This window comes from Nannobrachium achirus (assembly GCF_963921795.1).
Source record: "Nannobrachium achirus genome assembly, chromosome: 23".
In the NCBI taxonomy this organism is placed as follows: Eukaryota; Metazoa; Chordata; class Actinopteri; order Myctophiformes; family Myctophidae; genus Nannobrachium; species Nannobrachium achirus.
The window spans coordinates 52,626,055-52,642,995 of NC_137830.1; the positions used below are offsets into that span (position 1 = coordinate 52,626,055).

Below are 16,941 nucleotides of genomic sequence, written 5' to 3' on the forward strand. Positions count from 1 at the left end.
CGTGTTGTGGTTTCTGCTCCAGACCGGTTACAACCCCGAAAAGTGAAGTGATCCCAGACTACATTTCCTGTAGTTACCACACGCACACAGTTTACTGTATGTCACATGACTTCAGCACAGTGTTGTAATGTTTGCTGTTATGTTCTCTGCACGCAAAGCTGTCGCAGTACGGAGCATATGATAATGAGCAGTGGTTTGGAGGACAAACTGCTTTGAACAGCTTCCATGTACATGGATCTCCATATACAGGTATCAGGGATCTCCATATATGGGTATCAGGAATCTCCATATATGGGTAACTGGTCCGATATATATTAATAAAGGATAAAATAAAATAAAAGTCCATATATGGGCATTCCCAGATGATGCCCTGTTAGGGCAACCACACTAACAGAATCCATACTGTATATGGCCAAGACATAGTTTGTTGTTGATTACGTTTGATGCTGTGAAGGTATTTTTTGAAGTGTTAAAAAGGTGTTAAAAGTTAAATTGTCATTTCACTGACACTGACCTCAGGTGAAACGTGTGAATCTGTCACCTTCACATCACAGGAAAGAGGAAAAAACATGTTAAGCCCAAATAATACTTCATTGTATGGCAGAGTGTCAGTAAATGTAATCCAAGTATGTCCTGTTTATTTTCACCAAAGTATTTTCTTTCAGTCAGGACCGCTTTTAAACAATCGCGGGCCACAAGTACTGAAAATAGCAGATCTACAAGCTCACAGTGTTGCCATGTGACCCCATCCTACAGTTTGTAGATCTACTTTTGTGATTGCTAAATGTTTGCTCCAGAATAGATGATGTGGTTCACTCAATGAGACACACACGTCGCACAGTGATTTTGGCAGTCAGATTCAGTCCCTGTACTCTGTGATTACAACATCTCTGTCTCTCTCTCTCTCTCTGTGTGTGTGTGTGTGTGTGTGTGTGTGTGTGTGTGTGTGTGTGTGTGTGTGTGTGTGTGTGTGTGTGTGTGTGTGTGTGTGTGTGTGTGTGTGTGTGTGTGTGTGTGTGTGTGTGTGTGTGTGTGCGCGCGTGCATGTGTGTAGGTCTTGCTCTACCATGAGTGGCTCAGTGGAGAGAGAGGAGTCGGACCCCTCCTCTAAAGACATCCTGAGTGACAGGTCTGTCTTTGATTGATTGATTGATTGATTGATTGATTGAAGAGCTTATTAGCAGTTTGATTGGAAACAGATATTTCTCAGTGACATAGCGTATCTCTATAAAGATGTGCATATTTAATATAGTGTAATAATGATTGATTAAAGAGTTTATTAACAGTTTGCAATAGGAAAAAGTTAAATGACAGCACAAATCTCTGGTACAAGGTCAACTTAAAGGAGATCCTAGAAAGCCTTAAACCTTATTTACACAGCAACCACTTTATGTATCTCATATAACATTGAAAGACAGACAGATAGAACACAATACTATGCATAGGATAACATCAATTACAATTTAAGCAGAAAAGAAAATAATAAAAAAACAGGGCGATAAAAACAACAGATGGGGGTTTAGTCTATTTACAAGTCAGAATTAAGGTGACCTTTCAGACCAATTTTGAAGGAGGCTAGGGATTTGCACTCCTTTAAGGTCTGTCTGTCTGTCTGTCTGTCTGTCTGTCTGTCTGTCTGTCTGTCTGTCTGTCTGTCTGTCTGTCTGTCTGTCTGTCTGTTGAGCAAGCTGTAATGTGTAAGAGAGGTTAGACAGAGTGGATTGTAATGATTGAATAGAAATAAAGTAAATGATGTTGATGCTGTCTTTCTGTCAGGGTCCATCAGCAGAGAGCAGGGTCTCCTGTACCCAGCTGTGTCTCCATGAAGAGTGACAGGTCCATGGGTAAACCTATTCACTTCAAAGATGGACACCACTCTACTGATCCCAGGTCAGAATGTAAAACACATCATTTAGTTGTTATGAACTCTACTGATCCCAGGTCAGAATGTAAAACACATCATTTAGTTGTTATGAACTCTACTGATCCCAGGTCAGAATGTAAAACACATCGTTTAGTTGTTATGAACTCTACTGATCCCAGGTCAGAATGTAAAACACATCATTTAGTTGTTATCAACTCTACTGATCCCAGGTCAGAATGTAAAACACATCATTTAGTTGTTATCAACTCTACTGATCCCAGGTCAGAATGTAAAACACATCATTTAGTTGTTATGAACTCTACTGATCCCAGATCAGAATGTAAAACACATCATTTAGTTGTTATCAACTCTACTGATCCCAGGTCAGAATGTAAAACACATCATTTAGTTGTTATCAACTCTACTGATCCCAGGTCAGAATGTAAAACACATCATTTAGTTGTTATGAACTCTACTGATCCCAGGTCAGAATGTAAAACACATCATTGAGTTGTTATGAACTCTACTGATCCCAGGTCAGAATGTAAAACACATCATTTAGTTGTTATGAACTCTACTGATCCCAGGTCAGAATGTAAAACACATCATTGAGTTGTTATGAACTCTACTGATCCCAGGTCAGAATGTAAAACACATCATTTAGTTGTTATGAACTCTACTGATCCCAGGTCAGAATGTAAAACACATCATTTAGTTGTTATGAACTCTACTGATCCCAGGTCAGAATGTAAAACACATCATTGAGTTGTTAACTCTACTGAACTTTTTGAGCTTTCTGTCCAGGACCACACCAAGGTTTCTAGCAGTTGGAACCGAAGTCACCAATACATTATCTATGGAAATAGTGAGATCTTGCATGGGGCAAGACTTAGCTGCAAATGTGCAAATGATTAGAACATAAAACAGAGTATTCTACTAGTGTTCCCTCCCTGTCCAATCAATAGCTGTATGTGTGCAGTTTGTGAAAAGATAATTGAACCTACGGCCACTCTGACCCATAAACTACACCTAGTTTACATTTGTTTTACTTGACTAAAGAACCACTTAAAAATCCTGGGATCTTTTAGTGTTTTTAGAATGTTACAGTGGTAGCATGGCTCCCCCTACTGGCCAGTGGAGGAACATGAAGCTGACTGTTGAATTGAAACCCATGGAACTTTACTCTCTTATGCTTGAATAATGGGACGTTACAATGAAGAATATTGTTTTCAATCACCTGCTGATTGAAGACATTGTTGTGGTGTTGTTTTTGTATGTTTCCAGAAGTCTTCACCACAGAGCAGAGTCTCGAACACCCAGCTGTGTGTCTATGAAGAGTGACAAGTCTATGGGAGAACCTCCTGTCTTCAGTGAACCTGGACCTCCACACACACAGTATGTCAATCCTCCTGAGCTTCTATACAATATACAGTATGTACAGCAGGGGTTGACAATAGGCGGCCCGCGGGCCAAAACTGGCCCCCCCAAAATAATTTCTGGCCCCTCTGATTATTTTGAGAATTACATTATTTTTTTCCACAAACGTCGCAAACGTCCCGTTGAACACATGAGTTCAACGGGACTCGGGAGCCGGAGCCGGAAGGCAGGCAGAGATGGGACGTTCACGAACGAATCGGCTCTTTTGAACGGCTCTTTTAAATGAACGATGGGATCCGGTTCTTAGTCACGGGACACAGAGTACTGACTGAATAGTGAGTGAACAGATTCAGAATCAACGGATCATCCACAGCCCATCGGACCTATCATTACAGCACACAGCACGTTCCAGCTAGTGTGGCTTTATGGCTCAGCCCGCAGCAGGCGGAACAGCCATGAGCCAAACAAGAAAACGCAGCACAGGTGCTGTTTTCACAGACTGTTGTTGCTTTTTTACAAAGTTGAATTTTCAATATGGTAGGATGGTTGTTGTTGTAGCATTGGGTGCCTCAAGCTACTGAGTGCTCACAAGACAAGATGACAACGCATCAATGGAGGAAAAAAAACGGGTCAAATGCGACTGTTTGGCGATATTTTGGTTTTAAACCCAATGCTTCAACACATCGACAAGACCTTGTGTTATCTAAGCCTGTTAATATTACAGTTTGCGATGCGCTTGTATTCTTTTCATCTTTTTTTCTTTTCTTTTTTCAGTGTATAGTTTTACTCCAATGAATTTTAGATTCGGTGACGTGTGAACGTGCACCTAATTTTGAGTCGTTGTCTGTCTTTTCAACAAACTGGAAACTGGAAACGATGAGCTTGTAATGTTCTTTTCTTTTCTTTTATTTTTTGTAACCATTGACATTAAAGTTGAAGTTCAACTATTCAATAATGTAGAGGAGATAAATCCAGAGTATGCTATTGTTCTGTAATGGACAAAAACATAAATGATTTTGAACTAAGTGACTTCACAATGATTATATGAATATTGTTATGATTCCAGAAGTCTTCACCACAGAGCAGAGTCTCCAACACCCAGCCTACTGTCTATGAAGAGTGACCAGTCTAAAGGAGGACTAATTCTTTTCAGTGATGAACCTGGACCTCCACACACACAGTATGTGATGTCAATCCTCCTATACAATATAACACTATAACATGACAAAGTGATCTCATGCTAAGTTAAATGTGCAAATTACCATAACAAATACATGTTCGTATTCAATCGCTATTAAGTTAGTGTTCAGTTTGTGAATGAAGCAAAATCACAAATCACATGAATGAAGCAAATCACAACAATATGAGGTTCAGTGGTGAAGTGATTGATTTTTTATCTCTGCCAGACTGAAGGCCATGCCACTGTCTGTCTGTCTGTCTGTCTGTCTGTCTGTCTGTCTGTCTGTCTGTCTGTCTGTCTGTCTGTCTGTCTGTGACTAATCTAGCAAACTACTAGATTGACAGAGCCAAATATCTTGTGCACACTGCCAGTAGGCCAAGGAAGCCACTCCCTGCATTATGTTTATATTTTCATGTGGTGCTATTCTGGCCCACTTTTTGACCTATAGTCTTGAAACTGTAGCCAAACCCATCCTGGTGGAGATATGCTCTCTGGTCTACTTATTGTCATGTCATGTTGGACAGTCATGGTGTCACATGTCATTTACATGTTCTGTTCCCAGTCTGGTTCTGTACAAACATTATGGACACAAGACATGAACTATCAGCATCCTTTATTGGAAACATTTCATCACATCTGCACTGAGCCAGTACACACACACACACACACACACACACACACACACACACACACACACACACACACACACACACACACACACACACAGCACCAAAACAATGTCACCACATGACGCACGGACGCACACACACAGAAAATATAGACGAGGAAATAGATTGGAATATCTATCTACAGTATCTATCTAGCTGTCTGTCTGTCTGTCCATACTTCAAACTACTTTGTATTACTGTTTCTATTGCTATTTGTTGTATTTTGTTCTTGTTGTTTCAACATTGAAGAGCCCAAACAGTTCTACTCTCTCATACTACATTTCATTCACATGATAAATGTATAAACATTTGTATGATTCCAGAAGTCACAGAGCAGAGTCTCCAACACCCAGCCTACTGTCTATGAAGAGTGACCAGTCTAAATATGAACCTCCTGTCTTCAGTGATGAACCAAAGTATGTTAATCCTCTATACAATATACTGTATAACACTATGATGCACATGATGAAGTGATATCATTGCGACCGTAGGTCGCATTTACTATCAAACCCTGCACAAAGTGTAAGTAACTCCGTCCGTCCGTCCCTCCGTCTGTCTGTCAGTCTGTCTGTCACACCTCACACGTCACACTCTTGCCCTGCTCATATCTCCGCAACCGTTGGCCCGATCCATGCCAAATTTGGAACACACGTTCCTTGCCTGCCAAACTACAACCTCCAAGGACCCCCGGAGCTCCAGGGACCCCCAGGTCCCTGGGGGACCCCCAGATGTAAAAAAATGACCAAATGTGCTAAACTGACCAAATGACCACCCCACCGGGGCTGCTCACGGGGAATTCCCGGGGACCACCGACTCCTGGTGCTCCAGAACGGATGCAAAAGTGGTGGCGCCCCCAGTGGAGGACCCCCTACACTGCAGCTCACATAAAATGCCGTAACTCCGGCTAGGAGCGACCGGGACAGCCGGGGCCGGTACCTATTCGTCCGCCTTGCCGGCACGGAGACCCCACCCCTCATTTCTCACATGGCCCTCTTCTAGCGCCACCATGAGGCCGATTCTTGCAAAACACATTTTTGGACACTGCTCCTACAATTCTTGCCCTAAAATCACGCAAATCGGTACACAGTATGTCTACACTCATGTCATCAACATGGATCAGGAAGATTTTGGCAAAACACATTTTTGCCCTATTTGTGGAGATAAGTGACCTACGGTCGCTTATCTCCCGATTAGGGAGCCTTACTGGTGTTAAGTTATACGTAAAAGTATATCAGCCCGTCGTGTCCATATAAGCCATAATGACCAAGCAGCAAGACCTTATAGCACTTATTACCCGGCTAATAAATAAAATTAATAATTTGACATAAAACTAAAAACAAAACAAAGTATTTCCTTGTTTACAGACGGCTGAAAGTGCGTCGCCCCCCAGCGCAACACATCGCCTTGGAAAACAAGGAAGTGCTGATCAAATAGAATCCATTTTCTGTTACTGCGTCGTCTATTTCTCGCCTCAAATGTTTTTAAAACATTCTTCAGAGCAACGTTTGGTTGTAAATGACGGTGTGTGTTTGTTGCGACCGTAGGTCGCATTTACTACAGAAACCTCCACCGGCTGTCTGTCTGTCTGTCTCTCCGTCCGTCACACGTCACACTTTTGCCCTGCTCATATCTCCACAACCGTTGCCCCCATCCATGCCAAATTTTGCACACACACTCCTTACCTGCCAAACTACAACCTCCAAGGACCCCCGGAGCTTCAGGGACCCCCAGGTCCCTGACCCCCAGGTGTAAAAAATGACCAAATGTGCAAAAATGACCAAATGACCACCCCAACGGGGCTGCTCATGGGGAATTCCTGGGGACCACCCACTCCTCGTGCTCCAGAACGGATGCAAAAGTGGTGGCGCCCCCAGTGGAGGACCCCCTCCACTGCAGCTCACATAAAATGCCGTAACTCGGGCTAGGAGCGTCCGGGAGAGCCGGGGCCGGTACCTATTCGTCCGCCAAGGCAACGCGGAGACCCCACCCCTCATTTCTCACATGGCCCTCTTCTAGCGCCACCTTCAGGCCGATTTCTAAAACACATTTTTGGACACTGCTCCTACAGTTTTTGCCCTAAAATCATGCAAATCGCTACACAGTATGTCTACACTCATCCCATCAACATGAATCTGTCCCATATAGCGCCACCTTCAGGCCGATTTTTAAAAACATATTTTTGGACACTGCTCCTACAGATTTTGCCCTAAAATCACGAAAATCACTACACAGCATGTCTACACTCATGTCATCAACATGGATCAGGAAGATTTTGGAAAAACAAATTTTTGCCCTATTTGTGGAGATAAGCGACCTACGGTCGCTTATCTCCCGATTAGGGAGTCTTACTGGTTTACATGGCTGCCATGTTGGATACGGCACTAAATCCACGCAGTGCAGCCTGAATACAGCAGCTGCTCTGAGCCTTTGATTAGGCAGCGGTGAATTATAGAGCGGAGCGGTCATTATACGCCTATAATTCACAGCTGATTTCAGCGCTCGACCAATCAGAATCAAGCATCCAAACAAGCCGGGTAATAAATATTGATATTATATTAGTCATTGTCTATATTCATAATAAGTTGTCTTCTCCTCCACAGAGAGAGGAAGACGGGTCGTGTTGTGACAGAGCAGGAGAGATCCAGAACCACAGCTGGACTGAAGACACCCAGTCACACCAGCAGTGGTACATTAATTAACACAGTTAATAACTGAAATGTTTGAAATGACAGAAGACATTGTCAGACTAAATGTCCACAATGTGTCATCAGTATCCATGTTTAAATAATGATGCTAAACATGAATCAACTATGAAAACCAGTGATCCACTGTTGTTTCTTTTGACAGTTTTTTTTTTTTTTTTACAATTTGTAGATTTTGTGGAGGGCTTTAACCCCATTATGTGGTTTAGTGGAGACCCTCAGGGCTCTATACTAGTCTCTTTTCTGTTTGCATATCTTGATTCTTCGCTGAAAATAGCAGATCTACAAGCTTATAGATAAGCTTGTAGATCTGCTATTTTCTGTAATAGTTTCCCACAGAATACAGAAGCTGGGGTTTAAGTGGTTAAATTAATAATGTGTATACAATGTGGCTAACAACAACAACAGCCACCGGCAAACGCCGCCAGCTCGGCTCCAGACGCCCCTGCAATCACAACAAGCGGCCACCGAGCTGTTAGCTTGGCTCCATCTACCTCCACCAGTGTTCCGATGGCTGCTCGGTCTCGACCTGATGACAACAACGGCGACAAGCGGTCCAACGTTACCACCAGCTCCCGAGGCTGTGGCCACCGAGCCTAGAAGTCTCATAAAAGGAGCTAGACCGCTGGACATCGGCCCCGCTATACCACCAACGCCTGGAGCTGTGGCCACCGTGCCTAGAGGCCCCGGGCAGCGGGACACCGGCCCGAGGACATCGCAGGATCCCGAGGCTGACTACACCGAGCCCAGAAGTCTCTTGGAAGGAGCTGGGCCGCTGGACATCGGCCCCGCTATACCACCAACACCTGGGGCTGTGGCCACCGTGCCTAGAGGCCCCGGGCAGCGGGACACCGGCCCGAGGACATCGCAGGCTCCTGAGGCTGACTACACCGAGCCCAGAAGTCTCTTGGAAGGAGCTGGGCCGCTGGACATCGGCCCCGCTATACCACCAACACCTGGGGCTGTGACCGCCGTGCATAGAGGCCCCAGGAAGCGGGACAGAGGCCCAAGGACATCGCAGGCTCCCGAGGCTGTGGCCGTCGTGCCTAGAAGTCTCATTAAAGGAGCTGGGCCGTCATCTGGGACATCATCATCATCATTAGCTGGGGTGACCACCGTGTCTAGAAGTCTCTGCACCGGAGCTAGGCCGGTGGCCACCAGCAAGAATAATCCAGCTCTGGACAATGACACAACACGGTCCCCCCCTCACCCGCAACCCCCAAAGCCACCGATGGCTAAGGTAAAATACAGAAACCCAGTCTTTAAAAAACACAGAAAATGTAAATTTTTTAAAACACTAAACCAAGCTAAAATTGTGTGGGACCCCTTATGTAAACCCAAAGGTTTGTTCTGTGGCCATCTAAACATCCAAAGTATGGTAAATAAGCACAGTGAACTAGAAAATCTGCTTGTAAACTCTAACATTGACTGTTTAGGACTGACGGAAACATGGTTAAAGCGGTCATCCCCAGATGCCTTAGTGAGCATGCCTGGTTACAAGGTGTTCAGAAGGGACAGAGTAACTGGAAAGGGTGGGGGGGCCTTGCTTTATATCAAGAACACCTTACAATGTAAGCAAATTGTATGGCCCACTGAGATCCAGGCCGAATGTGTAGGTGTAGAAATTACACTATCCACAGAGATGAAGTTCACTCTAATTTGCTTATACCGTCAGCCATCAGCTAAAGTAGAAGTATACGACCAGCTAAAGACCATCCTCACGGCGTGTGATTTTAATCAAGAAGTAATACTAATTGGTGATACAAATGTTAACTGGGACGATAAAAAAATAAGGAAAAATCTTAAACTGGTAACAGACCACTATAATCTGACCCAATTAATAGAGCAACCTACAAGAATAACCAGTCACTCAGCAACCAAGATAGATTTACTGTTTTCAAATAAAGTGGAAAGAATCGCTAAAACATTTAACTTCGTGACAGGTCTCTCTGATCACAACATAATATTCTTTTCCAGAAAACTCTCAAAACAGGCGTTTAGCAAAGCTCAGTCCCAGCCTATAGTCAAAACAATCCCAAAACATCTGCAACATAGCCTTGAGGTTGCCCTACAAGGGCTAGAGTGGGATGATCTACACTCATGTGATGATGTTGAGACCGGATGTAATATCCTGCTTTCCAAAATTGGCAGGGTAATGGAATCTTTCACCAGAGGTGGTAACCAGAGGAAAGTGAGAAAAATTACTCTACCTTGGGTCGATAAAAAATGTAGAGATCAAATGAAAACCAGAGATTTACTGCTTAAAAAGGCATTAAAATCTGGCCTGACAATGGACAGACAGCTATTCACACATGCTAGAAACAAAGTCACAAATTTCTTAAGGAGGGCTAAAGCTGGATTTTATATCTCCATCATAGAGAGTGCCAGAGGAAATGGAAAAAAAGTGTGGGAATACATAAATAAACTGACAGGGAAATACTATAAGCAGGATAATAACAACTTAGAACTTAAAATAGATAATGTCCTGGTGAAAGATCCCCACACGCTTGCTAGCAATCTAATGCTGTTTTTTCTAAACTCTGTGTATGAAATCACACAGTTGTTCAGACCCTCTAAGTTTGTTTCACGCCCTGTTCAAAATGATCTCCCCATTTTTAATTTGGAGGAAGTCACAGAAAACGAGGTGACAAACATTGTCAGATCACTGAAAGCATCCAAAGCTAAAGATGCACACGGGCTTGACACAAACTTTCTTAAAACAAATATTGTATCTCTGGTGGCACCAATCACACATCTGGTAAATCTGTCCATAAGAAAATGCACTGTCCCAACTCAGTGGAAAGCTGCTGTTATAACACCTATATTCAAATCTGGCTCAAAAACGGACATATCAAACTATAGACCCATAAGCATCTTACCTGTTATATCAAAAGTGGCTGAAAAGTGGATTGTAAAGTCTATTGTTAAACATCTAGACAAAGGCTACACCCCTCTGCATCCTATGCAGTTTGGGTTTCGAGCCTTCCACTCCACTGAGTCAGCAAATTGCTTATTCATTGAAAAGCTAAAGTGTGCTTTGAACAAGGCCCCCTGCGCAATGGCAGTATTTTTAGATTTCAAGAAAGCATTTGACTCTGTCAGCCATCAGGTCCTCTTGTCCAAACTAACACATTTCAACTTGTCCCCAGAGGCCATCAAATGGTTTACATCATACCTATCAAATAGAGAACAGTGTGTAAGCATAAATGGCATCAAGTCTCCTTATCACACTTGCTCGGTTGGTGTCCCCCAGGGATCAATAGTAGGACCAATTCTGTTTTCTCTGTTCATAAACGACCTACCTGATGTATGTAAAGATGTACATATCCAGATGTACGCAGATGATGCGGTTATACTGACTCATGGAAAGAGCTATGCAGAGGTGTCAACGGTTTTAACTTCTGTTCTGACCAGCGTTCAGGACTGGCTTACAGACTCATGCCTGCTCCTGAATGCAAAAAAGACGGTCTGCATGGCTTTTTCCAAAAGACCAGTTGTGATGGAGTCATCAAATGTGTTTCTGGGTGGAGAGGAACTTGAACTTGTGCCAGAGTTCAAGTACCTCGGGGTCATGTTAGACTCAACCCTAACCTTTAAAAAACATGTAAAAAAGGTTACAAACACAATCAAGTTCAACCTTCAGAACTTTAAACAAATCAGACCTTGTTTGGCAGTTAGTGCTGCTAAATCTTATCTCCAATGCATGATCCAATCACACATTGAGTACTGTTTCACAAACTGGTCTTGCACAGGTATAACGATTCTCAAACCCATTGAACAGCTATATAAGAGTGCGCTTAAGGTATTCGATAGGAAACCCCGCTCATATCACCATTGTAATATTCTTCAGAGGTACCGTTTTTTGAGTTTCGCTAATTTTAAGGTATTTAAACAGGTCAGTATCATATATAAGACCCTAAATGGTCTATGCCCACCTCCCCTAAAGGAATTCATAAAAAGGAAGCCCGATAGAGGACTCAATACTAGAGCAATCACTAGAGGGGATTGCGAAGTACCGTACCGGGTAACCGCTTTTGGAAAAAACACCCTTTCAGTGCAGGGATGTTCAATCTGGAATGACCTACCTCTAACAATAAGAGACTGTTTGTCATTTCCATCCTTCAAGTTCAATCTAAAAAAATGGTTAGTTGACAATCAAACCTGTGACCATGTATAGTTTTAAGAGTACAGCCCATGTCATGTACGTATATTTTTAAACTTTTCTTTTCTAATGTAGGGTACTGTTAGTAATATGTGTTGTTTTTGTTGTTTTCTCTTGGTTGAGGAAAAATAGTATTTGTATGTATGTTCTTAGGCGCCCTCTCCTAATGTAGGGTTACTGTTTGTTGGTATGTATTGTTTTGTCTTCATGTGGGGACTACGGATGAAATTTAGCATTCTTGCTAATTCCGGCTTATTTACATTGCTTTCATGTAGTGTTCATTAATATGCATTGTCCCGTCTAAATAAACAAATAAAGTAAAGTAAAGTATACACAGCTGTGAGGATGTAAAGTTATAAATTCAACTGAATGTTTAAAATGTCTTCATTGTCTTCTCATAGCAGGTGTCAGTCCACAGGAGGTTCTAAAGGTTTATAAGGTCGGTTTGAACCGTCTTGATCGTGTGACATACGTCACTGAAGTGCCCTCCCTCAGCAGCATCTACACAGAGCTCTACCTCTCAGCGGGAGAGAGTGAAGGGGTTAATACCCAACATGAGGTCTGGCAGCTTGAGAGAGCTTCCAAGAAGAAGACCCTCCATGACCAACCAATCAAATGCTGTGACATCTTTAAGCCCCTCCTCCTTGGCAGAGATAAACCAAACAGAAGAGTTCTGACCAAGGGCATCGCTGGCATTGGAAAAACCTTCTCTGTGCGTAAGTTCACTCTGGACTGGGCAAGGGGTTTGGAAAATCAAGATGTCATTCTCCTGGTTCCCTTCTCATTCCGGGAGCTGAACCTGGTCAGAGATGAGCAGCACAGTCTTCTCTCACTGATCCATCGTTTCCACCCAGAATTAAAGAAGGTCACATCAGAGCAGCTCGCTGTCTGGAAGGTTGGCCTCATCTTTGATGGTCTGGATGAAAGCAGGTTTCCGCTGAAATTCGAGAACATTCGCATTGGTTCTCATGTCTTCCAAGAGAATGACATTGTTTCTGATGTCACAGTGACATCATCAGTGGGCTTGCTGTTGACAAACCTCATCAAGGGGAATCTGCTCCCCTCAGCCCTCCTCTGGATAACCACCAGACCTGCAGCAGCCAATCAGATCCCTCCTGATTGTGTTGACATGGAGACAGAAGTACGAGGGTTCACGGACCCCCAGAAGGAAGAGTTCTTCAGGAAGAGATTCAGTGATGATGAGAAGCTGGCCAGCAAAATCATCTCACACATGAAGACATCAAAGAGCCTCCACATCATGTGTCACATCCCAGTCTTCTGTTGGATCACTGCTACCGTTCTGGAGGACATGTTGAAGACAGACGAGACAGACAAGCTGCCCAAGACCCAGACTGCCATGTACAGCAGCTTCCTGTGCGTTCAGACCAAGAGGAAGAATCTGAAGTATGACAAAACGGATGAGGTTAATCAACAGCATTCAAGCTCAGTAAAGGGTGATGGTGACAGGGCGATGAGTCAAAAACCAAGAGAAAATTCCTGGTTGACCTGGTTGAAGACCACGACACAAAGACTGCTGGGAGTGAGTTCAACAACTAGCAATCGTCCAATGTCCAACCCTGACAAGGAGGTTCTTCTGATGTCCAACACTGACAGGGAGGTTCTTCTGAAGCTGGGCAGGCTGGCGTTTGAACATCTGGAGAAAGGTAGCATGATGTTCTACCAAGAAGACCTGGAAGAGTGTGGTCTTGATGTGAAAGACGCCTCGCTGTACTCAGGAGTGTGCACAGAGATCTTCAAAGAAGAGATTGTTCATTCTGAGAGAAAGGTCTACAGCTTTGTTCATCTGAGCATCCAGGAGTTTCTGGCTGCAGTCTACCTGTTCCACTGTTACACACAGAGGAACATGAAGGTACTGAAGACATTCCTGGGAGTTGATGTCAGTACCTTGGAAGACTTCCTGAAGAGAGCCTTTGAAAAATCCACGAAGAGTAAGAATGGTCACCTGGACCTCTTTGTCCGCTTCCTTCATGGTCTCTCACTGCAGTCCAACCAGAGTCTGTTAGGAGGTCTTTTGGGTCAGACAGTGGAGAGTCCAGAGAGCATCCAGAGAGTCATCGACAACCTGAAGAAGATGAAAGATCAAAGGTTCTCTCCTGACAGATGTATCAACATCTTCCACTGTCTGATGGAGATGAACGACCACTCACTGCATCAGGAGATCCAACAGTACCTGGAGTCAGGGGACAGATCAAAGACAACACTGACTCACTCCCAGTGTTCAGCTCTGGCCCACATGCTGCTGACGTCAGAGGAGGTTCTGGATGAGTTGGACCTGGACAAATACAGTACAACATCAGACTGGGGGAAATCCAGACTGGTCCCAGCTGTGAGGAACACCAGAAAGGCTCGGTTAGTAGTCATGTGAATAGAAAACCTATTAGAATAGAATCAATCTACTATCCAATCTACATTTAACACTATAAGTAAAAATGATGGTTAATTGCCACCGAAGGTCGCAGCTTTTGTATGATAAACGGCACATCATGTCTCCATCTGTCCGTCTGTCTGTCTGTCTGGACGCGTGCACTTTTTTACAGTCTATGGGTTTGCCGCTCTGACATCACACACATGCTGCGACCGCTGTGAGGTCGCTTATCGCCCTTAGGCGTCTAAAATATCCAATAAAAATCAGGTCTGGTGGTATTGTGTTTATGTGCAAATAAAGGACAGTCCTATTAAAAAGGATCAATGGCTAATAAGACATTAATACATTGACCTCTGTAACTAAAATGAAAACAGCTTAAATATATAATAAAGTAATGTTACAGTGTAGTTAAATGAAACAGACAGGAGTTATACTGTTATGACTTAATGTGCAACATTGTTTTCTCACTCAACAAATATTAGAAGCAGACATTGTGAAAATAGCCGATCTATGCTCACAACGCCTTGCGTTGTTAGGCGTTGTGAGCATGTAGATCTGCTATTTTCACAACAGAACCGTGTTATACAAAATGTAATGCCTCAACTCTTAGTGCTCGTCAGGGTGGGGGTGGGGGGTCCCCCAGTTAAAATATGATAATTTTGGGGGTCCCCCAGTTAAAATATGATTTATTTTGGGGGTCCCCCAGTTAAAATATGATTATTTTGGGGGTCCCCCAGTTAAAATATGATTATTTTCGGGGTTGCGGTCTGAAAATGTTGAGGACCACTGCAGTAGCTCCTCTAACCAAACGCTTATGTGATTTATTCACACAAAAACACTGTGTGTGTGTGTGCGTGCGTGCGTGCGTGCGTGCGTGCGTGCATGCGTGCGTGTGTGCGCGCGCGCCAATTAACAAGTATAGTCGTTATTGGCAGTAAAAGAGTTACATTAATTATTTCCATGGACATTAAATCATTGTTTTATTTGATGACCTTCCGGTCCTGGCATTTGACCTTTGTGCCCTCAAAACATTGACAACACCAAAGGTCAAGTGGTCTTGACCCTAGAATGACTAAACTCCTATGAACATAAAATAACCATTAAAGACGCACACATTAATAAACAGTTCAAATGTTCACATTAGTGTTCCTCCTGGTTTAAGTGGAAATGCTTCTGGTGCTGCGTTGATACAACCCTCACCATGTGATTCATGTGATTCGTTGGCATTCATATTTGGGGTTGAATGATTTTTTTCTTTTTCATGATGTTGGATTTTCTTTTTCCTTGAACATCTCTGTTTTTACATATTCTACATTTACAGACTTGTTGGCTGTCTTCTCGAGGAGCCAGAATATGAAATTGTGACTTCAGCTCTCAGCTCTAATCCTTCACATCTCAGAGAATTGGATCTCAGTCATAACAACGTGAAGGATTCATTCATGGAACTCATCTCTGCTGGATTAAAGAGTCCACATTGTGAACTGGAGATACTGAGGTCAGATTAATTAACCAGCATTATTTAGATTAGTTCTGTTTTATTATTTATTGTTTGATTCTAATAAGAGGAGTGTGTATTAAGTTGACATCAAGGTAGAATCATGATACGGTCAGAGTTGGTGTTGGTTAGTCCTCACTCTGGCATCACATCACAATGATACGCTACAGTAAATACAATATGTGATCCATCATGGCTGCTAGGGAATTATCACGTCCACTTACACAATCATTGAGTGTCAAACTGGTGTAAACACAGACTGGAACGTTTGCTGGTTCCCCAGCCCACCAGCACCAGCAGTCTGTTGTCTGTTTCATTTAGTCAACAAGGATGATATCATGGAAACCCACACTAACTAGAACAAATAATAAAACATAATAAGAAGCAATGTAATATTTATATATGTGTACTTTTTAATAACTATATTTGATTACCATGCTGGTAACTACCATGTCTCTGCCTGCCTGTTCTTTCCATCTCTTTGGTCCCTCCTCCAAAACTCTGATAATCAATCCAGATATGTAATCTTTAATTACAGACTTGCTGGCTGTCACATCACACAGACAGGATTTGACATCCTGCTCTCAGCTCTCAGATCTAATCTTTCCCATTTGAGAGAATTGGACATCAGTTTCAACTGCCTGCAGGAATCACAAGTGGAGCAACTCTCTGCTCTACTGAAGAGTGCAGAGTGTAGACTGCAGATCCTGAGGTAAATAAATAGTGTGTTTTCTCTCTGTGTGGATCTCTACTTGAACATCAACAGCACTTTGTTAAATATGGATTTCTCTGCAGGTTGTCAGGATGTGGGCTCACAGAGGAAGGCTGTTCTTCTCTGGCTTCAGCTCTGACCTTCAACCCCTCCCATCTGAAACAGCTGGACTTGAACTTCAGCCACTTAGGAGGCTCTGGTCTGAAGAAGCTCTCTGCTGCACTGGAGACTCTGAAGTGAGTAGACTTGGACTGTGTCCATGTTGGTTAGTGCAGTGTTTCCTTACAATGTTGAACTGGAGACTCTGAAGTGAGTAGACTTGGACTGTGTCCATGTTGGTTAGTGCAGTGTTTCCTTACAATGTTCAACTGGAGACTCTGAAGTGAGTAGACTTG

The 16,941-nt window shown here is 43.2% G+C and overlaps 1 protein-coding gene across 1 annotated transcript; it reads left to right on the forward strand.

Moving 5' to 3' along the window:
* Positions 1-1,067: 1,067 nt before the first annotated feature.
* LOC308308988 (protein NLRC3-like) lies at positions 1,068-16,786 on the forward strand (the record flags this gene model as incomplete). Its single annotated transcript, XM_080754441.1, has 6 exons — positions 1,068-1,129; positions 7,690-7,775; positions 12,355-14,323; positions 15,661-15,834; positions 16,373-16,546; positions 16,630-16,786. 6 exons carry the CDS (start codon positions 1,068-1,070, stop codon positions 16,784-16,786), a joined length of 2,622 nt encoding a protein of 873 aa, XP_080610567.1.
* Between the last annotated feature and the right edge of the window lie 155 nt (positions 16,787-16,941).